Source organism: Leptodactylus fuscus, chromosome 2 (assembly GCF_031893055.1).
Source record: "Leptodactylus fuscus isolate aLepFus1 chromosome 2, aLepFus1.hap2, whole genome shotgun sequence".
Lineage (NCBI taxonomy): Eukaryota > Metazoa > Chordata > Amphibia > Anura > Leptodactylidae > Leptodactylus > Leptodactylus fuscus.
In genome coordinates, this window is record NC_134266.1 from 274,254,002 (window position 1) to 274,281,429 (window position 27,428).

Consider the following 27,428-nt stretch of genomic DNA (forward strand, 5'->3'; position numbering starts at 1 on the left):
CTGCCCTATACCTCACATGTGTAATATATACAGTCCTATACCTCACACATGTAATATATACTGTCCTATACCTCACACATGTAATATATACTGCCCTGTACCTCACATGTGTAATATATACAGTCCTATACCTCACACATGTAATATATACTGCTCTGTACCTCACACATGTAATATATACTGTCCTATACCTCACACGTGTAATATATACTGCCCTATACCTCACATGTGTAATATATACTGCCCTATACCTCACATGTGTAATATATACAGTCCTATACCTCACATGTGTAATATATACAGTCCTATACCTCACACGTGTAATATATACTGTCCTATACCTCACATGTGTATTATATACTGCCCTATACCTCACACGTGTAATATATACAGTCCTATACCTCACACATGTAATATATACTGTCCTATACCTCACACATGTAATATATACTGCCCTGTACCTCACATGTGTAATATATACAGTCCTATACCTCACACATGTAATATATACTGTCCTATACCTCACACATGTAATATATACTGTCCTATACCTCACACATGTAATATATACTGCCCTGTACCTCACATGTGTAATATATACAGTCCTATACCTCACACATGTAATATATACTGCTCTGTACCTCACACGTGTAATATATACTGTCCTATACCTCACACGTGTAATATATACTGCCCTATACCTCACATGTGTAATATATACTGCCCTATACCTCACATGTGTAATATATACAGTCCTATACCTCACATGTGTAATATATACAGTCCTATACCTCACACGTGTAATATATACTGTCCTATACCTCACATGTGTATTATATACTGCCCTATACCTCACATGTGTAATATATACAGTCCTATACCTCACACATGTAATATATACTGTCCTATACCTCACACATGTAATATATACTGCCCTGTACCTCACATGTGTAATATATACAGTCCTATACCTCACACATGTAATATATACTGCTCTGTACCTCACACGTGTAATATATACTGTCCTATACCTCACACGTGTAATATATACTGCCCTATACCTCACATGTGTAATATATACAGTCCTATACCTCACATGTGTATTATATACTGCTCTGTACCTCACACATGTAATATATACTGTCCTATACCTCACATGTGTATTATATACTGTCCTATACCTCACATGTGTATTATATACTGCCCTATACCTCACATGTGTATTATATACTGCCCTATACCTCACATGTGTAATATATACAGTCCTATACCTCACACATGTAATATATACTGTCCTATACCTCACACATGTAATATATACTGCCCTGTACCTCACATGTGTAATATATACAGTCCTATACCTCACACATGTAATATATACTGCTCTGTACCTCACACGTGTAATATATACTGTCCTATACCTCACACGTGTAATATATACTGCCCTATACCTCACATGTGTAATATATACTGCCCTATACCTCACATGTGTAATATATACAGTCCTATACCTCACATGTGTATTATATACTGCCCTGTACCTCACACGTAGAATCCGGTCAAAAAAACAGCTAGCCGCGACTGGATGCCGGTGCTGTGCATACATACAGTGCACCTCATCTAGTCATGGCACTCCACTCCAGATTAGGCCCAAATGAATGGGAGGGAGTGTTCGCACCACAGACTGCGGCTGATCTAGGCGCGGAATCCGCCTCTAGTAAGGGCATATTGAATTCAATGGGAGGCGGTTTTTTGAGCCGGATTCTGACATGGATTCCGCGTCAAAATCCAGCCCAACAAACCCTGTATGAACCCGGGTTTAGGGTATGTCGACATGGAGTTTTTGGAGAGGAAAAAATCCACTTCAGGAATTGTGAAATGGTTTTTTGACGTGTTTTTTTTACATGGAGCGTTCTTTGAGGTGTTTTTAGTTGTTTTTTTTTTTTTTGCCCTAGCACAGTCTATGGACCTCTTTGAAAAACACTAGCGGAAAAAAAAACCTAGCGGCTCCCACTGAAATGAACGGGAGGTGTTTTTGCAGGCGGATTATGAAATGGATTCCGCATCAAAATCCGCTGGCAAAAAACTCCATGTGAACTACAGCTATCTGCAAGCTTCTCCATTCACCCTATGACACTGCTATTGGGGGACTGGACGCAGTAAGGCTGCATTCACACTGAGTTACGTTGGCGTTTTTTGTGCTGTTTTTGTGCTGATTTTGCACATAACGCCGCGTTTGCGCCGCGCTATTTTGCGGTCGCATTGACCGCGGCGTTATGTGCAAAATCTGCACAAAAAACGCCAACATAACTCAGTGTGAATGCAGCCTAACTTTACTACAGCGGGGGTGCAGTTCCAAGCTGCTGATAGCAGAAAGCAAAGGAGGCCTGCCCTAGTGAAAGGGGGTGAGGTGAGTAATAAAAATGTGTCGTCATATTGTGTGAGAGGCCACTGTTGGACCATTATACCATGCGGGGGTCACTAAGGGGGCGTTATACTACATTGGGGGACTATGAGGATAGCATCCTGTGAGGGGTCACTATATTATGTGGGGAGCATTGTACTATGTGGAGACACTATAGTGGGTCATTGTAATGGGTGGGAGCCATTATATATGGGGACATTATACTAGGTGGGACATTACACTGTATAGGGCATACTAAGCCAGCAATATACTGTGTATTACACAAAGGAGGTCACCATTTTTGTTGGACTATGTTGGATTGAGTAGGGGACATGGCTTAACATCTGTCCCTCTTTCTAGAAGGGGCGAATGCGTAATATATACTGCCCTTTATCACACACATGTAACCTATATTTTGCCCTCTATTGCACATATAATATACAGTACATCGCCCTCTACAGGTGGTGCTCACCATAACATACCTTTACCACAGGGGTACTGAAGTTTGCGTATATAAAGGCCGTGGATCCTCCCACATCTACAGAGCTGAGCTGAAATAAAGAATAATACCAATAATAGTAATAAGCCCCGGGATCCGTCTTATGTTTATCTATATATACACCCGGGGATCCTTCTCCATAATACATGCCCTATTCTATCACTAGAGTCCCGCCCCATCTGTCTCCTCCCACTCATTTACATTTCATTGATGGCCCCGCCCCCGCGGAGCAGGGGCCTTAATGATATTAATGTGTTCTATAGCTCCCTCAGGGCAACATAAGTGGGATTTCGGAAACGGGAAGTGACTTACATAAATCATGAAGGTGGCGATCCTGTTGCCGGTGTTGGTGCTGTAGACGGGGCTTTTTCTGGACTGAAATTAAAAATATAGATTGATATGAGTTGGCGGAGAGATGATCTATAATGCCTACAATAAGGGCCACTGTTTCAGGCCCCCATACCATATAGTGCCCCCCATAGGTGGTTACCCATCATACCGTCGCATGATCAAAGTGCGGCTCATAGTGTCCCCCAATGCCGTAATTCACCACCTGCAAATACTCCGCATACGGAGCTTTGGCGTGTAAACCGGTGGCCGCGGCGATGCGAACGTCCAGATTTTGGAGGATCGGGTCCACGGTGTCTTTTAGCCAAGCACTGCAATATATGACAATGGGAGAAGCGATGTCATGTCAGAGGCAAATACCGGGCCCCATAACAAAACCGTAGAATATCCCGTACACCGGAAATGATCCCGAGTCTCCCTTATAAAGGGGTAGCCAAGATTAGAAAACATGGCTGCTCTCTTTCAGGAAGTGACATCACGTCCCTTGGTCACATGGTCATGCTATAGCTCAGTCCTACGTTGTAGTATGGCCATGTGACCAACAAACATGATGTCACTTCCTGAAGAGGGCAGCCATGTTTTCTAATGCTGGATAATCCCTTTAATCCCAAATCTTTGGTGTTGATTTACTTGTGTGTGATTTTTGGACAAAAAGCACCAAATCTCCAGCTTTCCTTATAAATTGATGGGGTAAAGTGATCAAATTTTGGTTACCTGCTGCCGCCACTAAGGGGCGCTCACTGTATACAGATTTGGAATGTGTATAAATTTGAAGTGGCAGTTAAGTGACACGGATCTGCTCTGTCCCACAGGGGCTGGCAAGGGAACTATTATGGGGGCAATGTGACTACTGGGGCTGCCATGGTCAACAATTTTACCATCACTCTTCATTGTGTCCCCGTTCTGGTAATAATTTCAGCAAATTTTTCCGGTCTTGGTTTGAAAGGGTCAATCCCAAAGTTTGGCGCCTCCTATGGGTCATTGTACAAAATATTTAAGCTCCCTGTTCTGCATTGTTCTATCCAATGGGTAAGAACCAGATCTGCCCCGTAACAAGGTCATTTCTGACAGGCGCCAGATCCCGTAGAGTTCCTTACCTTTTGCTGATCCTGTACTCCACCTGTGCCTGCTGGACTCCGGAGGCCACCACCGACCGCTGCAGCTGGAGAAGGCCATGAGCAGATATTAAATGCGCAAAACGTTAACGCAGATTAGGGTTCTACATGTCTGATACGTCATATACTGCACAGTATAGGGACATTTTGAGGAATAAGGGCCCTTCATCTAATATTTTTGCTATTATTTGCCAAACCAGGACTGTAATGGTGTGTAATGTGCTTGATGTAATTCCAGCCCTAATAGCGGTCACCCAGCTTTCCCTGGAACAGATAAAAAGGCTGAGCAGGATACTATAATAGGTGACTATTTTCCATCGAGCGCCCCCTTCCTCTGTATCTCAGTCTATAGGATGTGCTGAGGTTTCTGGAGGAAAGGAATTGACTGTGTCGGAGACAAGGAACGTTCCCCCCCCCCCCCATTCTCCTCCTCCGGTCTCCAGGGTCCCCGCCAGATCTTATGAGAAAGAGGAAAAAGCTGCGTCATAATGGTGGATGGAACCTCACCAAGCCGACTTCTAGGAATGTGTAATGAAGAACGTCCTGGCTTTATAGTCTCATAAAACGTCTTATACTCCAGAGGAGGGCGGATTTATATCCTGCCAACTGTATCAGAGTCTCCATATGTAAGAAGCAAAAGCCAACTCCAAGATCCCATATTACATATACTGTAATATATCATTGTATGTAGGTGTTATAGAGGATAACCAACCAACATAGTCACAGTATATACTCATACATTATGTACTCCAGAGCTGCGCTCACTATTCTGCTGGTGCAGTCACTGTGTACATACATTACATTACTTATCCTGTATTATACTCCAGAGCTGCGCTCACTATTCTGCTGGTGCAGTCACTGTGTACATACATTACATTACTTATCCTGTATTATACTCCAGAGCTGCGCTCACTATTCTGCTGGTGCAGTCACTGTGTACATACATTACATTACTTATCCTGTATTATACTCCAGAGCTGCGCTCACTATTCTGCTGGTGCAGTCACTGTGTACATACATTACATTACTTATCCTGTATTATACTCCAGAGCTGCGCTCACTATTCTGCTGGTGCAGTCACTGTGTACATACATTACATTACTTATCCTGTATTATACTCCAGAGCTGCGCTCACTATTCTGCTGGTGCAGTCACTGTGTACATACATTACATTACTTATCCTGTATTATACTCCAGAGCTGCGCTCACTATTCTGCTGGTACAGTCACTGTGTACATACATTACATTACTTATCCTGTATTATACTCCAGAGCTGCGCTCACTATTCTGCTGGTGCAGTCACTGTGTACATACATTACTTTACTTATCCTGTATTATACTCCAGAGCTGCGCTCACTATTCTGCTGGTGCAGTCACTGTGTACATACATTACATTACTTATCCTGTATTATACTCCAGAGCTGCGCTCACTATTCTGCTGGTGCAGTCACTGTGTACATACATTACATTACTTATCCTGTATTATACTCCAGAGCTGCGCTCACTATTCTGCTGGTACAGTCACTGTGTACATACATTACTTTACTTATCCTGTATTATACTCCAGAGCTGCGCTCACTATTCTGCTGGTGCAGTCACTGTGTACATACATTACATTACTTATCCTGTATTATACTCCAGAGCTGCGCTCACTATTCTGCTGGTGCAGTCACTGTGTACATACATTACATTACTTATCCTGTATTATACTCCAGAGCTGCGCTCACTATTCTGCTGGTGCAGTCACTGTGTACATACATTACATTACTTATCCTGTATTATACTCCAGAGCTGCGCTCACTATTCTGCTGGTGCAGTCACTGTGTACATACATTACATTACTTATCCTGTATTATACTCCAGAGCTGCGCTCACTATTCTGCTGGTGCAGTCACTGTGTACATACATTACATTACTTATCCTGTATTATACTCCAGAGCTGCGCTCACTATTCTGCTGGTGCAGTCACTGTGTACATACATTACATTACTTATCCTGTATTATACTCCAGAGCTGCGCTCACTATTCTGCTGGTACAGTCACTGTGTACATACATTACATTACTTATCCTGTATTATACTCCACAGCTGCGCTCACTATTCTGCTGGTACAGTCACTGTGTACATACATTACTTTACTTATCCTGTATTATACTCCAGAGCTGCGCTCACTATTCTGCTGGTGCAGTCACTGTGTACATACATTACATTGCTTATCCTGTATTATACTCCAGAGCTGCGCTCACTATTCTGCTGGTGCAGTCACTGTGTACATACATTACATTACTTATCCTGTATTATACTCCAGAGCTGCGCTCACTATTCTGCTGGTACAGTCACTGTGTACATACATTACTTTACTTATCCTGTATTATACTCCAGAGCTGCGCTCACTATTCTGCTGGTGCAGTCACTGTGTACATACATTACTTTACTTATCCTGTATTATACTCCAGAGCTGCGCTCACTATTCTGCTGGTGCAGTCACTGTGTACATACATTACATTACTTATCCTGTATTATACTCCAGAGCTGCGCTCACTATTCTGCTGGTGCAGTCACTGTGTACATACATTACATTACTTATCCTGTATTATACTCCAGAGCTGCGCTCACTATTCTGCTGGTGCAGTCACTGTGTACATACATTACATTACTTATCCTGTATTATACTCCAGAGCTGCGCTCACTATTCTGCTGGTGCAGTCACTGTGTACATACATTACATTACTTATCCTGTATTATACTCCAGAGCTGCGCTCACTATTCTGCTGGTGCAGTCACTGTGTACATACATTACATTACTTATCCTGTATTATACTCCAGAGCTGCGCTCACTATTCTGCTGGTACAGTCACTGTGTACATACATTACATTACTTATCCTGTATTATACTCCAGAGCTGCGCTCACTATTCTGCTGGTACAGTCACTGTGTACATACATTACATTACTTATCCTGTATTATACTCCAGAGCTGCGCTCACTATTCTGCTGGTGCAGTCACTGTGTACATACATTACTTATCCTGTATTATACTCCAGAGCTGCGCTCACTATTCTGCTGGTGCAGTCACTGTGTACATACATTACATTACTTATCCTGTATTATACTCCAGAGCTGCGCTCACTGTTCTGCTGGTGCAGTCACTGTGTACATACATTACATTACTTATCCTGTATTATACTCCAGAGCTGCGCTCACTATTCTGCTGGTACAGTCACTGTGTACATACATTACATTACTTATCCTGTATTATACTCCAGAGCTGCGCTCACTATTCTGCTGGTGCAGTCACTGTGTACATACATTACATTACTTATCCTGTATTATACTCCAGAGCTGCGCTCACTGTTCTGCTGGTACAGTCACTGTGTACATACATTACATTACTTATCCTGTATTATACTCCAGAGCTGCGCTCACTATTCTGCTGGTGCAGTCACTGTGTACATACATTACATTACTTATCCTGTATTATACCCCAGAGCTGCGCTCACTACTCTACTGGTACAGTCACTGTGTATATACATTACATTACTTATCCTGTATTATACTCCAGAGCTGCGCTCACCCATGGAGCAGCCAGTTTCTTTATCTTCTCTGCCTCGTAGTCACTGACAAAGTCATGGTAGAGAATGACATAAGGCTCCAGGTTCACCACCTCCGTCTTCAGGGGCTGCAGTATGAGGAAGGGGCTGCTGTTTGTCTCATACAAGCACTTGTGTTTTGGATCTTCATAATGATAAGGCTGAAGGGAAGGAGACGGAGCAGATGAGAGTCAGCAGGACCTCCAGTACTGAGCCCTCCCATAGTATACAGTATGAGCCATCCATAATATACAGTATTAGCCTCCCATAGTATACAGTATGAGCCCACCCATAGTATACAGTATGAGCCCTCTCATAGTATACAGTATGAGCCCACCCATAGTATACAGTATGAGCCCTCCCATAGTATACAGTATGAGCCCTCCCATAGTATACAGTATGAGCCCACCCATAGTATACAGTATGAGCCCTCCCATAGTATACAGTATGAGCCCTCCCATAGTATACAGCATGAGCCTCCCATAGTATACAGTATGACCCCTCCCATAGTATATACAGTATGAGCCCACCCATAGTATATAGTATGAGCCCTCCCATAGTATACAGTATAAGCCTCCCATAGTATACAGTATGAGCCCTCCCATAGTATACAGTATGAACCCTCCCATAGTATACAGTATGAGCCCTCCCATAGTATACAGTATGAGCCCTCCCATAGTATACAGTATGAGCCCTCCCATAGTATACAGTATGAGCCCTCCCATAGTATACAGTATGAGCCCTCCCATAGTATACAGTATGAGCCTCCCATAGTATACAGTATGAGCCTCCCATAGTATACAGTATGAGCCCTCCCATAGTATACAGTATGAGCCCTCCCATAGTATACAGTATGAACCCTCCCATAGTATACAGTATGAGCCCTCCCATAGTATACAGTATGAGCCTCCCATAGTATACAGTATGAGCCCTCCCATAGTATACAGTATGAGCCCTCCCATAGTATACAGTATGAGCCCTCCCATAGTATACAGTATGAGCCTCTCATAGTATACAGTATGAACCCTCCCATAGTATACAGTATGAGCCCTCCCATAGTATACAGTATGAGCCTCTCATAGTATACAGTATGAGTCTCCCATATCCTGATGATGTCATCAGACTACTAATTACGTCCCTATTACAGCACAGTACAAGGTGATGTCATCAGATACAGCGACTGGTGACATCACTGGTGGTCAAATCCTTTGTATTCATATCTGTGCCTATACCTGGGACCCCAAATTCTGGCAGAGCCTCTCGTACTGGTCTCGTGTCCTCAGGTGGGTGACATTCGGTCTCAGCAGGTACGGCTCCTCCTCACTTTCTTGATCCGGAGTCTCTTCTAAGATCTTTTCATATTTGGCGATATTTTCGGCCAGTCTCATATTATAAGGATCTGCAATAAAGTGTCACGAGATTCGCACAATTAACTTTTTTCATCCTGACCATGAATAGAATACCAGAACTGCAGTGCAGACTGGAAGAAAGCCGCCATGTCTTACTAATCCTGGACATCCCCTTTAACAAGGTAGATACTTGGGATTCCAACATGATCCCTACTTAGATTAGAGTCATGCTAAGATCAGTCAACAGCAGCCGACCTGCTTGCTGATGGTTTCCTCATTCACATAGATTTGTTTTCTGGACATGATGTCACGGACTGGGAGTATCTGATATTTCCGGACTAGTAGGTGGACGTGGACGCGGAGCTTCACCTTCCAGCACAGACACTACACAGACATGCAGGATTTTTCACATACCGTACAGCAGACACTCCCTGGAGAGGTATAACGCCCGAGACACGTTCCCTGCCTGGAAGAAGATCACACTGTCAATAATAGAGACTGACACGGGGTCATTAATATGGCGACACACCCCAGACAAAGACCATAGCTATATAGAAGGCTGATATCCCATCCCTGGAAAGTTGGGTACTTGCATTCTCTCATATGGTAATAGTTTGCGCACAGTATGGACGGGGTGTGTGCACATTGGAAGGTCCCACAGCAAAGATTAAAGCGGGCCCTTTTTGTTACTTGTTCCTACCATCCCCTTTATTCCCCGTGTTGGGGCCCCCGGTCCAATCTTTCATAGCAGAGAATCCGCCGAGACCCCGCGAGTAAGAAATCAACCATAGCGAGACCTCCCGTGTGGGTCATAAAGAGTCAACAGAAGGAACTTCATCACCCCCACAAAAAGGATTTGGTTTTCAGTATTGCTAGCAATGTAAATGATGGATATATATATATATATATATATATATATATATATATATATATATATATATATATATATATATATATATCAGTGCTGCCATATAATGCCAAATAATACTGACACAATACTGCCATTCAGTGCTAAATGTTAATACCATGCTATACTTACATTAAATGCCAAACAGTACACACACACACAATACTGCCATTCAGTGCAAACAATAATCCTGCTCAATACTGCCATTTAATGCCAAATAATAGTCCCATATAACACTGCTATCTAATGCTAAATACTCCCACACATTCTACCGCTCAGCACCGAATAAAAATCCCACAGTGCCACACACTGCTAAGTAATAGTTGTAAACAATATCGTCATACAATGCGGTCAGGGCCCTCTACCCCCCTGTGCCAGTCACTGTTAATATTATATCTGCCTGTATATTCTGTGTATTGTATGTAACCCCCAAATGTAAAGCACCATGAGATTAATATAATAATGTACAGCACCATGGGATTAATATAATAATGTACAGCACCATGGGATTAATATAATAATGTACAGCACCATGGGATTAATATAATAATGTACAGCACCATGGGATTAATATAATAATGTACAGAGCACCATGGGATTAATATAATAATGTACAGCACTATGGGATTTATATAATAATGTACAGAGCACCATGGGATTAATATAATAATGTACAGCACCATGGGATTAATATAATAATGTACAGCACCATGAGATTAATATAATAATGTACAGAGCACCATGGGATTAATATAATAATGTACAGCACTATGGGATTTATATAATAATGTACAGAGCACCATGGGATTAATATAATAATGTACAGAGCACCATGGGATAAATATATTAATGTACAGCACCATGGGAGTAATATAATAATGTACAGCACCATGGGATTAATATAATAATGTACAGAGCACCATGGAATTAATATAATAATGTACAGCACCATGGAATTAATATAATAATGTACAGCACCATGGGATTAATATAATAATGTACAGCACCATGGGATTAATATAATAATGTACAGCACCATGGGATTAATATAATAATGTACAGCACCATGGAAGTAATATAATAATGTACAGCACCATGGGATTAATATAATAATGTACAGCACCATGGGATTAATATAATAATGTACAGCACCATGGAAGTAATATAATAATGTACAGCACCATGGAAGTAATATAATAATGTACAGCACCATGGGATTAATATAATAATGTACAGCACCATGGGATTAATATAATAATGTACAGAGCACCATGGGATTAATATAATAATGTACAGCACCATGGGATTAATATAATAATGTACAGCACCATGAGATTAATATAATAATGTACAGAGCACCATGGGATTAATATAATAATGTACAGCACTATGGGATTTATATAATAATGTACAGAGCACCATGGGATTAATATAATAATGTACAGAGCACCATGGGATAAATATATTAATGTACAGCACCATGGGAGTAATATAATAATGTACAGCACCATGGGATTAATATAATAATGTACAGAGCACCATGGAATTAATATAATAATGTACAGCACCATGGAATTAATATAATAATGTACAGCACCATGGGATTAATATAATAATGTACAGCACCATGGGATTAATATAATAATGTACAGCACCATGGGATTAATATAATAATGTACAGCACCATGGAAGTAATATAATAATGTACAGCACCATGGGATTAATATAATAATGTACAGCACCATGGGAGTAATATAATAATGTACAGCACCATGGAAGTAATATAATAATGTACAGCACCATGGAAGTAATATAATAATGTACAGCACCATGGAATTAATATAATAATGTACAGCACCATGGGAGTAATATAATAATGTACAGCACCATGGGATTAATATAATAATGTACAGCACCATGGGATTAATATAATAATGTACAGCACCATGGGATTAATATAATAATGTACAGCACCATGGAATTAATATAATAATGTACAGCACCATGGAATTAATATAATAATGTACAGAGCACCATGGGATTAATATAATAATGTACAGCACTATGGGATTTATATAATACTGTACAGAACACCATGGGATTAATATAATAATGTACAGCACCATGGAATTAATATAATAATGTACAGCACCATGGGAGTAATATAATAATGTACAGCACCATGGGATTAATATAATAATGTACAGCACCATGGGATTAATATAATAATGTACAGCACCATGGGATTAATATAATAATGTACAGCACCATGGAATTAATATAATAATGTACAGCACCATGGAATTAATATAATAATGTACAGCACCATGGAATTAATATAATAATGTACAGAGCACCATGGGATTAATATAATAATGTACAGCACCATGGGATTAATATAATAATGTACAGCACCATGGGATTAATATAATAATGTACAGAGCACCATGGGATTAATATAATAATGTACAGCACTATGGGATTTATATAATACTGTACAGAACACCATGGGATTAATATAATAATGTACAGCACCATGGGATTTATGGTGCTATATAAATAAACAATAATACGGTGCTCAGTTATACTCCCACATAGTACCCATGTAGTACTACAATATACTGTAAACATTATACCACTAGTGTGTGTCCATATAAGAATACCTTACACCTAATCTCACTATATAGCTGCTGCTCCCTGTTATCAGCCAAATCAGACAGAAGAGACTCTGACAGCAGGACGGGAGCACATAACCTGCTCCTCCACATATAACGCTGCAGCTCTCGGATCTTCCCGAGATTTTAGGGTTACTGGCCCTTTAAAGGGGTCTCCCATTTACATAATCACATCTATATTTGTAGATAAGTAAGAGGAAATATAAGTAATTAAAAATTCTGCAAAGTTTTAAAGATTTTCTCTAACTTTCTTAGTGGCGACAGTCTGTTATCCGGATTGCTTGCCAATGGTTATGACCACTAATGCAGAAGCTTTCTATGGTCTGGGACTTGTCAGGAACCAGCTATGATTCTCTTATTGTACCTGCGTTATCAGGCAGGGACACTACATGTATCAGAAGAAAATCGTTAAAGCTCTGCAAAATGTTTAATGACTTATATTTGCAAAAATGTTTAACTTTTAATTATTTCCAAATTTAAAAATAATTATGTAGATGGGAGACCCCTTTAATTATACAGTAGGTCATCTAGAAAGCAAAGACTGAAAAGTCACCCAGTGACGGAATATTGGGGCAGCAAGGGTGAATGACTTTTATTATAATTCTTTTGCCATATGGGTCAGGACATCCTCCCCCTACCCAACTCCCCCTGACCCAGAACTCCCATAATGCTCAACACAAACGTTCAGAGACTGACACGTATACTTTCCATAATGTGCACAGCTGAGCGCAGAATACCTGAGCGCAACTCAGACGTACCGCCATATGGCTACTGAGAAGTCATGGTCTGTCAATAGAGACATATCATTGTATATAGAGGATAACCAACCAGCACAGTCACAGTATATACTGATACAGCGCTATACCATGTACTTCAGAGCTGCGCTCACTATTCTGCTGGTGCAGTCACTGTGTTCATACATTACATTACTTATCCTGTATTATACTCCAGAGCTGCGCTCACTATTCTGCTGGTACAGTCACTGTGTACATACATTACATTACTTATCCTGTATTATACTCCAGAGCTGCGCTCACTATTCTGCTGGTGCAGTCACTGTGTACATACATTACATTACTTATCCTGTATTATACTCCAGAGCTGCCCTCACTATTCTGCTGGTACAGTCACTGTGTACATACATTACATTACTTATCCTGTATTATACTCCAGAGCTGCACTCACTATTCTGCTGGTACAGTCACTGTGTACATACATTACATTACTTATCCTGTATTATACTCCAGAGCTGCACTCACTATTCTGCTGGTGCAGTCACTGTGTACATACATTACATTACTTATCCTGTATTATACTCCAGAGCTGCACTCACTATTCTGCTGGTACAGTCGCTGTGTACATACATTACATTACTTATCCTGTATTATACTCCAGAGCTGCACTCACTATTCTGCTGGTACAGTCACTGTGTACATACATTACATTACTTATCCTGTATTATACTCCAGAGCTGCACTCACTATTCTGCTGGTGCAGTCACTGTGTACATACATTACATTACTTATCCTGTATTATACTCCAGAGCTGCGCTCACTATTCTGCTGGTGCAGTCACTGTGTACATACATTACATTACTTATCCTGTATTATACTCCAGAGCTGCACTCACTATTCTGCTGGTGCAGTCACTGTGTACATACATTACATTACTTATCCTGTATTATACTCCAGAGCTGCACTCACTATTCTGCTGGTACAGTCACTGTGTACATACATTACATTACTTATCCTGTATTATACTCCAGAGCTGCGCTCACTATTCTGCTGGTACAGTCACTGTGTACATACATTACATTACTTATCCTGTATTATACTCCAGAGCTGCGCTCACTATTCTGCTGGTGCAGTCACTGTGTACATACATTACATTACTTATCCTGTATTATACTCCAGAGCTGCACTCACTATTCTGCTGGTGCAGTCACTGTGTACATACATTACATTACTTATCCTGTATTATACTCCAGAGCTGCGCTCACTATTCTGCTGGTGCAGTCACTGTGTACATACATTACATTACTTATCCTGTATTATACTCCAGAGCTGCGCTCACTATTCTGCTGGTACAGTCACTGTGTACATACATTACATTACTTATCCTGTATTATACTCCAGAGCTGCGCTCACTATTCTGCTGGTACAGTCACTGTGTACATACATTACATTACTTATCCTGTATTATATTCCAGAGCTGCGCTCACTATTCTGCTGGTACAGTCACTGTGTACATACATTACATTACTTATCCTGTATTATACTGCAGAGCTGCGCTCACTATTCTGCTGGTACAGTCACTGTGTACATACATTACATTACTTATCCTGTATTATACTCCAGAGCTGCGCTCACTATTCTGCTGGTACAGTCACCGTGTACATACATTACATTACTTATCCTGTATTATACTCCAGAGCTGCGCTCACTATTCTGCTGGTACAGTCACTGTGTACATACATTACATTACTTATCCTATATTATACTCCAGAGCTGCGCTCACTATTCTGCTGGTGCAGTCACTGTGTACATACATTACATTACTTATCCTGTATTATACTCCAGAGCTGCGCTCACTATTCTGCTGGTGCAGTCACTGTGTACATACATTACATTACTTATCCTGTATTATACTCCAGAGCTGCGCTCACTATTCTGCTGGTGCAGTCACTGTGTACATACATTACATTACTTATCCTGTATTATACTCCAGAGCTGCGCTCACTATTCTGCTGGTACAGTCACTGTGTACATACATTACATTACTTATCCTGTATTATATTCCAGAGCTGCGCTCACTATTCTGCTGGTACAGTCACTGTGTACATACATTACATTACTTATCCTGTATTATATTCCAGAGCTGCGCTCACTATTCTGCTGGTACAGTCACTGTGTACATACATTACATTACTTATCCTGTATTATACTGCAGAGCTGCGCTCACTATTCTGCTGGTACAGTCACTGTGTACATACATTACATTACTTATCCTGTATTATACTCCAGAGCTGCGCTCACTATTCTGCTGGTACAGTCACTGTGTACATACATTACATTACTTATCCTGTATTATACTCCAGAGCTGCGCTCACTATTCTGCTGGTACAGTCACTGTGTACATACATTACATTACTTATCCTGTATTATACTCCAGAGCTGCGCTCACTATTCTGCTGGTGCAGTCACTGTGTACATACATTACATTACTTATCCTGTATTATACTCCAGAGCTGCGCTCACTATTCTGCTGGTGCAGTCACTGTGTACATACATTACATTACTTATCCTGTATTATACTCCAGAGCTGCGCTCACTATGCTGCTGGTTCAGTCACTGTGTACATACATTATATTACTTATCCTGTATTATACCCCAGAGCTGCGTTCACTATTCTGCTGGTGCAGTCACTGTGTACATACATTACATTACTTATCCTGTATTATACTCCAGAGCTGCGCTCACTATTCTGCTGGTACAGTCACTGTGTACATACATTACATTACTTATCCTGTATTATACCCCAGAGCTGCGCTCACTATTCTGCTGGTGCAGTCACTGTGTACATACATTACATTACTTATCCTGTATTATACTCCAGAGCTGCGCTCACTATGCTGCTGGTGCAGTCACTGTGTACATACATTACATTACTTATCCTGTATTATACCCCAGAGCTGCACTCACTATTCTGCTGGTGCAGTCACTGTGTACATACATTACATTACTTATCCTGTATTATACTGCAGAGCTGCGCTCACTATTCTGCTGGTGCAGTCACTGTATACATACATTACATTACTTATCCTGTATTATACTGCAGAGCTGCGCTCACTATTCTGCTGGTGCAGTCACTGTGTACATACATTACATTACTTATCCTGTATTATACTCCAGAGCTGCACTCACTATTCTGCTGGTGCAGTCACTGTGTACATACATTACATTACTTATCCTGTATTATACTCCAGAGCTGCGCTCACTATTCTGCTGGTACAGTCACTGTGTACATACATTACTTATCCTGTATTATACTCCAGAGCTGCGCTCACTATTCTGCTGGTACAGTCACTGTGTACATACATTACATTACTTATCCTGTATTATACTCCAGAGCTGCGCTCACTATTCTGCTAGTACAGTCACTGTGTACATACATTACATTACTTATCCTGTATTATACTCCAGAGCTGCGCTCACTATTCTGCTGGTGCAGTCACTGTGTACATACATTACATTACTTATCCTGTATTATACTCCAGAGCTGCGCTCACTATTCTGCTGGTACAGTCACTGTGTACATACATTACTTATCCTGTATTATACTCCAGAGCTGCGCTCACTATTCTGCTGGTACAGTCACTGTGTACATACATTACATTACTTATCCTGTATTATACTCCAGAGCTGCGCTCACTATTCTGCTAGTACAGTCACTGTGTACATACATTACATTACTTATCCTGTATTATACTCCAGAGCTGCGCTCACTATTCTGCTGGTACAGTCACTGTGTACATACATTACTTATCCTGTATTATACTCCAGAGCTGCGCTCACTATTCTGCTGGTACAGTCACTGTGTACATACATTACATTACTTATCCTGTATTATACTCCAGAGCTGCGCTCACTATTCTGCTAGTACAGTCACTGTGTACATACATTACATTACTTATCCTGTATTATACTCCAGAGCTGCGCTCACTATTCTGCTGGTACAGTCACTGTGTACATACATTACTTATCCTGTATTATACTCCAGAGCTGCGCTCACTATTCTGCTGGTACAGTCACTGTGTACATACATTACATTACTTATCCTGTATTATACCCCAGAGCTGCGCTCACTATTCTGCTGGTGCAGTCACTGTATACATACATTACATTACTTATCCTGTATTATACCCCAGAGCTGCGCTCACTATTCTGCTGGTGCAGTCACTGTATACATACATTACATTACTTATCCTGTATTATACTCCAGAGCTGCGCTCACTATTCTGCTAGTACAGTCACTGTGTACATACATTACATTACTTATCCTGTATTATACCCCAGAGCTGCGCTCACTATTCTGCTGGTACAGTCACTGTGTACATACATTACATTACTTATCCTGTATTATACTGCAGAGCTGCGCTCACTATTGCTCTTCTGTTATACTCTATGTGTGTTATTAATCTGCAGTTCTGTAAGTAATTTTCTAGATTCTTTATATCTCGTTCCCGACCACAGGATGGAAATGGAAATGAAGTAAAGCTGGAGCCTGGTGTGAGGTGAGATCCTGCGGGGGAGCGCAGCGCAGTCAGCACATTTTCTTATTACATATTGGGGTTTTCTGTCTGCGCTTGATGTTCACAAGCCAAGGTCATGGCTGACAACAGAGAGCAGAGGAGAGAACAGAAGGAGCAGTTACTGAGGTCACTCACCTTATAGTAGGAGAAAGCCAAATAATCCAGTGCAGCCTCCAGGGATCCTTGGTCCTCAGTGAACCAGCGGCCATAGGAATCCCGGAACTTGCTGACGGCCTCCTCCAGCCATGGGATAGAGTGGTAGAAATCCTCCATGTCGTAGGCCACCTTGGGAGGGGGAGGGGAGGGGAGGCAAAAGGGGATATGTAATATAATATAAGATGGAATAATATATCATGAAATTGTATATGGTAATGTGTTATCTGAAGAGAATGGCAAATAAGGGAAGGGTCAGCAGAGTCGTCTTATTATTATTATTAGAGGAGAGGGTCAGCAGAGTCGTCTTATTATTATTAGAAGAGAGTGTCAGCAGAGTCGTCTTATTATTATTAGAGGAGAGTGTCAGCAGAGTCGTCTTATTATTATTAGAGGAGAGTGTCAGCAGAGTCGTCTTATCATTATTATTAGAGGAGAGTGTCAGCAGAGTTGTCTTATTATTATTAGAGGAGTGGGTCAGCAGAGTCATCTTATTATTATTAGAGGAGAGTGTCAGCAGAGTTGTCTTATTATTATTAGAAGAGAGTGTCAGCAGAGTTGTCTTATTATTATTAGAAGAGAGTGTCAGCAGAGTTGTATTATTATTATTAGAAGAGAGTGTCAGCAGAGTCGTCTTATTATTATTAGAGGAGAGTGTCAGTCGTCTTATCATTATTATTAGAGGAGAGTGTCAGCAGAGTTGTCTTATTATTATTAGAGGAGAGTGTCAGCAGAATCGTCTTGTCATTATTATTAGAGGAGAGTGTCAGCAGAGTTGTCTTATTATTATTAGACGAGAGGGTCAGCAGAGTCGTCTTATCATTAGAGGGGAGGGTCAGCAGAGTCATCTTATTATTATTAGAGGAGAGTGTCAGCAGAGTTGTCTTATTATTATTAGACGAGAGTGTCAGCAGAGTCGTCTTATCATTAGAGGGGAGGGTCAGCAGAGTTGTCTTATTATTATTAGAAGAGAGTGTCAGCAGAGTTGTCTTATTATTATTAGAGGAGTGGGTCAGCAGAGTCGTCTTAATATTATTATTAGAGGAGCGGGTCAGCAGAGTCATCTTATTATTATTATTAGAGGAGAGGGTCAGCAGAGTCGTCTTATTATTATTAGAAGAGAGTGTCAGCAGAGTTGTCTTATTATTATTAGAAGAGTGGGTCAGCAGAGTCGTCTTAATATTATTATTAGAGGAGAGGGTCAGCAGAGTCGTCTTATTATTAGAGGAGGGTGTCAGCAGAGTCGTCTTATTATTATTATTGGGAGGAAGGTCAGTAGAGAACACAGCACTCTCTCCTCTTCCTCCGCACATAGCACTCTCTCTCCTTTCTCCGCACACAGCAATCTCTCTTCTCTTCTCCACACACAGCACTCTCTCCTCTGCTCCGCACACAGCACTCTCTCCTCTTCTCCGCACACAGCACTTCTCTCCTCTTCTCTGCACACAGCGCTCTCTCCTCTTCCTCCGCACACAGCACTCTCTCCCCTTCTCTGCACACAGCACTCTCTCCCCTTCTCCATACACAGCACTCTCTCCACTTCTCCACACACAGCACTCTCTCCCCTTCTCCGCACACAGCACTCTCTCCTCTTCCTCCGCACACAGTACGCTCTCCTCTTCTCCGCACACAGCACTCTCTCCGCCCACAGCACTCTCTCCACACACAGCACTCTCTCCTCTTCTCCGCACACAGCACTCTCTCCGCACACAGCACTCTCTCCTCTTCTCCGCACACAGCACTCTCTCCTCTTCCTCCGCACACAGCACTCTCTCCCCTTTCTCTGCACACAGCACTCTCTCCTCTTCTCCACACACAGCACTCTCTTCTCTTCCTCCGCACACAGCACTCTCTCCTCTTCCTCTGCACACAGCACTCTCTTCTCTTCCTCCGCACACAGCACTTTCTCCTCTTCCTCTGCACACAGCACTCTCTTCTCTTCCTCCACACACAGCACTCTCTCCTCTTCCTCCGCACACAACACTCTCTCCTCTTCCTCTGCACACAGCACTCTCTTCTCTTCCTCCACACACAGCACTCTCTCCTCTTCTCTGCACACAGCACTCTCTCCCCTTTCTCTGCACAAAGCACTCTCTCCTCTTCTCCACACACAGCACTCTCTCCCCTTCTCCGCACACAGCACTCTCTCCTCTTCCTCCGCACACAGCACTCTCTCCTCTTCTCCGCACACAGCACTCTCTCCGCACACAGCACTCTCTCCTCTTCTCCGCACACAGCACTCTCTCCGCACACAGCACTCTCTCCTCTTCTCCGCACACAGCACTCTCTCCTCTTCCTCCACACACAGCACTCTCTCCTCTTCTCCGCACACAGCACTCTCTCCCCTTTCTCCGCACACAGCACTCTCTCCCCTTCCTCCGCAGACAGCACTCTCTCCCCTTCCTCCGCACACAGCACTCTCTCTCCTTCCTCCGCACACAGCACTCTCTCTCCTTCCTCCGCACACAGCACTCTCTCCTCTTCCTCCGCACACAGCACTCTCTCCCCTTTCTCTGCACAAAGCACTCTCTCCTCTTCCTCCACACACAGCACTCTCTCCCCTTCTCCGCACACAGCACTCTCTCCTTTTCTCCGCACACAGCACTCTCTCCGCCCACAGCACTCTCTTCTCTTCTCCGCACACAGCACTCTCTCTGCACACAGCACTCTCTCCTCTTCTCCGCACACAGCACTCTCTCCTCTTCTCCGCACACAGCACTCTCTCCTCTTCCTCCGCACACAGCACTCTCTCCCCTTTCTCTGCACACAGCACTCTCTCCTCTTCTCCACACACAGCACTCTCTTCTCTTCCTCCGCACACAGCACTCTCTCCTCTTCCTCTGCACACAGCACTCTCTTCTCTTCCTCCACACACAGCACTCTCTCCTCTTCCTCCGCACACAACACTCTCTCCTCTTCCTCTGCACACAGCACTCTCTTCTCTTCCTCCACACACAGCACTCTCTCCTCTTCTCTGCACACAGCACTCTCTCCCCTTTCTCTGCACAAAGCACTCTCTCCTCTTCTCCACACACAGCACTCTCTCCCCTTCTCCGCACACAGCACTCTCTCCTCTTCCTCCGCACACAGCACTCTCTCCTCTTCTCCGCACACAGCACTCTCTCCGCCCACAGCACTCTCTCCTCTTCTCCGCACACAGCACTCTCTCCGCACACAGCACTCTCTCCTCTTCTCCGCACACAGCACTCTCTCCGCACACAGCACTCTCTCCTCTTCTCCGCACACAGCACTCTCTCCTCTTCCTCCACACACAGCACTCTCTCCTCTTCTCCGCACACAGCACTCTCTCCCCTTTCTCCGCACACAGCACTCTCTCCCCTTCCTCCGCAGACAGCACTCTCTCCCCTTCCTCCGCACACAGCACTCTCTCCCCTTCCTCCGCACACAGAACTCTCTCCTCTTCTCCGCACACAGCACTCTCTCTCCTCTTCTCCGCACACAGCACTCTCTCTCCTTCCTCCGCACACAGCACTCTCTCCCCTTCCTCCGCACACAGAACTCTCTCCTCTTCTCCGCACACAGCACTCTCTCTCCTCTTCTCCACACACAGCACTCTCTCCCCTTTCTCTGCACACAGCACTCTCTCCCCTTTCTCCGCACACAGCACTCTCTCCCCTTCCTCCACACACAGCACTCTCTCCTCTTCTCCGCACACAGCACTCTCTCCTTCCTCCGCACACAGCACTCTCTCCCCTTCCTCCGCACACTGCGCTCTCTCCTCTTCTCCGCACACAGCACTCTCTCCCCGTTCTCCACACACAGCACTCTCTCCCCTTCCTCCGCACACAGCACTCTCTCCGCACACAGCACTCTCTCCTCTTCCTCTGCACACAGCACTCTCTCCTCTTCTCCACACACAGCACTCTCTCCCCTTCCTCCGCACACAGCACTCTCTCCTCTTCTCCGCACACAACACTCTCTCCCCTTCCTCCGCACACAGCACTCTCTCCTCTTCTCCACACACAGCACTCTCTCCTCTTCTCCGCACACAACACTCTCTCCTTTCTCCGCACACAGCACTCTCTCTCCTTCCTCCGCACACAGCACTCTCTCCGCACACAGCACTCTCTCTCCTCTTCTCGGCACACAGCACTCTCTCCTCTTCTCCGCACACAACACTCTCTCCCCTTCCTCCGCACACAGCACTCTCTCCTCTTCTCCACACACAGCACTCTCTCCCCTTCCTCCGCACACAGCACTCTCTCCTCTTCTCCACACACAGCACTCTCTCCCCTTCCTCCGCACACAGCACTCTCTCCTCTTCTCCGCACACAGCACTCTCTCCGCCCACAGCACTCTCTCCTCTTCTCCACACACAGCACTCTCTCCCCTTCCTCCGCACACAGAACTCTCTCCCCTTCCTCCGCACACAGCACTCTCTCCTCTTCCTCCGCACACAGTACGCTCTCCTCTTCTCCGCACACAGCACTCTCTCCGCCCACAGCACTCTCTCCACACACAGCACTCTCTCCTCTTCTCCGCACACAGCACTCTCTCCGCACACAGCACTCTCTCCTCTTCTCCGCACACAGCACTCTCTCCTCTTCCTCCGCACACAGCACTCTCTCCCCTTTCTCTGCACACAGCACTCTCTCCTCTTCTCCACACACAGCACTCTCTTCTCTTCCTCCGCACACAGCACTCTCTCCTCTTCCTCTGCACACAGCACTCTCTTCTCTTCCTCCACACACAGCACTCTCTCCTCTTCCTCCGCACACAACACTCTCTCCTCTTCCTCTGCACACAGCACTCTCTTCTCTTCCTCCACACACAGCACTCTCTCCTCTTCTCTGCACACAGCACTCTCTCCCCTTTCTCTGCACAAAGCACTCTCTCCTCTTCTCCACACACAGCACTCTCTCCCCTTCTCCGCACACAGCACTCTCTCCTCTTCCTCCGCACACAGCACTCTCTCCTCTTCTCCGCACACAGCACTCTCTCCGCCCACAGCACTCTCTCCTCTTCTCCGCACACAGCACTCTCTCCGCACACAGCACTCTCTCCTCTTCTCCGCACACAGCACTCTCTGCGCACACAGCACTCTCTCCTCTTCTCCGCACACAGCACTCTCTCCTCTTCCTCCACACACAGCACTCTCTCCTCTTCTCCGCACACAGCACTCTCTCCCCTTTCTCCGCACACAGCACTCTCTCCCCTTCCTCCGCAGACAGCACTCTCTCCCCTTCCTCCGCACACAGCACTCTCTCTCCTTCCTCCGCACACAGCACTCTCTCTCCTTCCTCCGCACACAGCACTCTCTCTCCTTCCTCCGCACACAGCACTCTCTCCCCTTTCTCCGCACACAGCACTCTCTCCTCTTCTCCGCACACAGCACTCTCTCCGCCCACAGCACTCTCTCCTCTTCTCCGCACACAGCACTCTCTCCGCACACAGCACTCTCTCCTCTTCTCCGCACACAGCACTCTCTCCTCTTCTCCGCACACAGCACTCTCTCTCCTTCCTCCGCACACAGCACTCTCTCTCCTTCCTCCGCACACAGCACTCTCTCCCCTTCCTCCGCACACAGCACTCTCTCCTCTTCTCCGCACACAGCACTCTCTCCTTCCTCCGCACACAGCACTCTCTCTCCTTCCTCCGCACACAACACTCTCTCTCCTTCCTCCGCACACAGCACTCTCTCTCCTTCCTCCGCACACAGCACTCTCTCCCCTTCCTCCGCACACAGAACTCTCTCCTCTTCTCCGCACACAGCACTCTCTCTCCTCTTCTCCGCACACAGCACTCTCTCTCCTTCCTCCGCACACAGCACTCTCTCCCCTTCCTCCGCACACAGCACTCTCTCCTCTTCCTCCACACACAGCACTCTCTCCTCTTCCCCGCACACAGCACTCTCTCCCCTTTCTCCGCACACAGCACTCTCTCCCCTTCCTCCGCACACAGCACTCTCTCCCCTTCCTCCGCACACAGCACTCTCTCCTCTTCACCGCACACAGCACTCTCTCTCCTTCCTCCGCACACAGCACTCTCTCCCCTTTCTCTGCACACAGCACTCTCTCCCCTTTCTCCGCACACAGCACTCTCTCCCCTTCCTCCACACACAGCACTCTCTCCTTCCTCCGCACACAGCACTCTCTCCCCTTCCTCCGCACACTGCGCTCTCTCCTCTTCTCCGCACACAGCACTCTCTCCCCTTCCTCCGCACACAGCACTCTCTCCGCACACAGCACTCTCTCCCCTTCCTCCGCACACAGCACTCTCTCCGCACACAGCACTCTCTCCTCTTCCTCTGCACACAGCACTCTCTCCTCTTCTCCACACACAGCACTCTCTCCCCTTCCTCCGCACACAGCACTCTCTCCTCTTCTCCGCACACAACACTCTCTCCCCTTCCTCCGCACACAGCACTCTCTCCTCTTCTCCGCACACAACACTCTCTCCCCTTCCTCCGCACACAGCACTCTCTCCTCTTCTCCGCACACAGCACTCTCTCCCCTTCCTCCGCACACAGCACTCTCTCCTCTTCTCCACACACAGCACTCTCTCCTCTTCTCCGCACACAACACTCTCTCCTTTCTCCGCACACAGCACTCTCTCCCCTTCCTCCGCAGACAGCACTCTCTCCCCTTCCTCCGCACACAGCACTCTCTCTCCTTCCTCCGCACACAGCACTCTCTCTCCTTCCTCCGCACACAGCACTCTCTCTCCTTCCTCCGCACACAGCACTCTCTCCCCTTTCTCCGCACACAGCACTCTCTCCTCTTCTCCGCACACAGCACTCTCTCCGCCCACAGCACTCTCTCCTCTTCTCCGCACACAACACTCTCTTCTCTTCTCCGCACACAGCACTCTCTCCTCTTCTCCGCACACAACACTCTCTCCTTTCTCTGCACACAGCACTCTCTCTCCTTCCTCCGCACACAGCACTCTCTCTCCTTCCTCCGCACACAGCACTCTCTCCGCACACAGCACTCTCTCTACTCTTCTCGGCACACAGCACTCTCTCCGCACACAGCTCCGCCACCTCCGTGCGCTCTCACACATGTTCTGGATTAATAGAAGGTTTTCTGTAGATTGGTTCCAGACTTCAGGCTACTGACCACGTGGCCACATTTTCATTTCATTTACTGAACATCCAGTGACACGAAAGATAATTTAGAAATAAATAGGAAGAAATCCAGAGTCAGCGCCGGACCCCGGCGGGGGGAACGAAGGGAACAATGTAATTTAATTCACTTTAATGTAACCATGTTAGGCCCGGAAGGAACTTTGTGTAGTAATGTATGGCTGAGAGTGCAGTGTTACATTCACAGGTAATTAATATAATATTCACATCATTATTAAACCCTCCAATACCCTAGACCACCAGGGAAATATATCCCACAGAAGCCAGAGAAGCAATAATCTAGGCACTACCCTAGACCACCAGGGAAATATAACCCATCCTCTACTATAGAAACCAGAGAAGCCATAAGCTAGTCACTACCCTAGACCACCAGGGAACTATATCTCATAGAAACCAGAGAAGCCATAATCTATTCACTACCCTAGACCACCAAGGAAATATATCCCATAGAAACCAGAGAAGCAATAAGCTATTCACTACCCTAGACCACCAAGGAAATATAATCCATCCACTACCCTAGACCAACAGGGAAATACAACCCATCCACTATCCTAGGCCACCAGGGAAATATATCCCATCCTCTACTATAGAAACCAGAGAAGCCATAATCTATTCACTACCCTAGACCACCAGGGAAATATAACCCATAGAAACCAGAGAAGCAATAAGCTATTCACTACCCTAGACCACCAGGGAAATATAACCCATCCACTATCCTAGGCCACCAGGGAATTATAACCCATAGAAACCAGAGAAGCCATAATCTATTCACTACCCTAGACCACCAGGGAATTATAACCCATAGAAACCAGAGAAGCCATAAGCTATTCACTACCCTAGACCACCAGGGAAATATATCCCATCCTCTACTATAGAATCCAGAGAAGCAATAATCTAGTCGCTTCCCTAGACCAACAGGGAATTATAACCCATCTACTACTATAGAAACCTATTCATTACCCTAGGCCACCAGCAAAATATAATATATCCACTATCCTAGGCCACCAGGGAAATATAAACCATCAAGTTTTCTGGACAACTAGAAATACAGTAAGCCATCTACCACCTAGACCACCAGGGAAACATAACCTATCCACTACTATAGAAACCAGAGAAGGAATAGACTTGTCACTACTGTTGACCACCAGGAAAATATAATCTACAATGTTCCCTAGTCCACGAGGGCAAAAAAACCAATCCAATACCGTAGAAACCGAAGAAAGAATAAGTTATTGTCTACCCTAGACCACCAGGGAAACATAAGCCATTCATTACCAGGGAAGAATAAAATTACTCGCCTCCATAGACAAACAGGGAAAGAGACATTCTGGGAATAGGCCATCAATCCAGAACAAACCCTTTAATCCCTCCACTGCTCTAGACCAACAGGGAAGTAGACAATAACCTTCTTATAACTGGGCAACATTAGGAGAAGATGGAGGAGGAGAAGGAGAAAGAAATATGTATCAGAAATCATGAACACGGAACTAAGAATTCTGAAGACTCCACAGATCTCAGAAAGTTCAGAAGAAAAACTGAAACAAGTCATGGTTGAAATCAACTTGAAGATACCTTGCCAATATGGAAACAGTCATCTGCAGACATGCTGGAGACCTGGTCCGGCTGGTACAAGACACTAAGCTGTGAGGTGGATCCACTGTGGAAGACTCCTTGCGCCAAACCCTTCACATTCAAGGAGTAGACATCTTGTAACCTCATGAGAGCTTTGGCAGCTCCTTCAACATCTTCCACCACTGGAAGGTTCTTCTCCATTTTCTCGTAACCATCCTTCAGCTCTGAGAAGACATGTACAAAGACAATGGATTTACTACGCTGGCTACGTCTGAATTTTAAGACTGTCTAGTCTAGTCTTAGTCTCTAGACCAACTAGTCTAAAGTTTAGTAAGTGTGGGCTAATGAAGTTACCTGGTACTCGGACTTAGTCCACCTGATAACCTAGACGTGTATACCTCA

General features: G+C 44.6%; 1 protein-coding gene across 1 annotated transcript in view; it reads right to left on the reverse strand.

The window, feature by feature from the left end:
* The window catches only part of P4HA3 (prolyl 4-hydroxylase subunit alpha 3), a 49,858-nt gene that overhangs the window by 3,021 nt on the left and 19,409 nt on the right, over window positions 1–27,428 (reverse strand). Inside the window, exons 3-11 of the mRNA XM_075266287.1 lie at window positions 27,027–27,250; window positions 18,332–18,481; window positions 9,718–9,769; window positions 9,187–9,353; window positions 7,939–8,115; window positions 4,349–4,413; window positions 3,403–3,562; window positions 3,216–3,278; window positions 2,887–2,955 (exon numbers count right to left, since the gene is read on the reverse strand). Coding sequence (XP_075122388.1) covers window positions 2,887–2,955; window positions 3,216–3,278; window positions 3,403–3,562; window positions 4,349–4,413; window positions 7,939–8,115; window positions 9,187–9,353; window positions 9,718–9,769; window positions 18,332–18,481; window positions 27,027–27,250 — 1,127 coding nt within the window. The remainder of the gene's footprint in view (window positions 1–2,886; window positions 2,956–3,215; window positions 3,279–3,402; window positions 3,563–4,348; window positions 4,414–7,938; window positions 8,116–9,186; window positions 9,354–9,717; window positions 9,770–18,331; window positions 18,482–27,026; window positions 27,251–27,428) is intronic.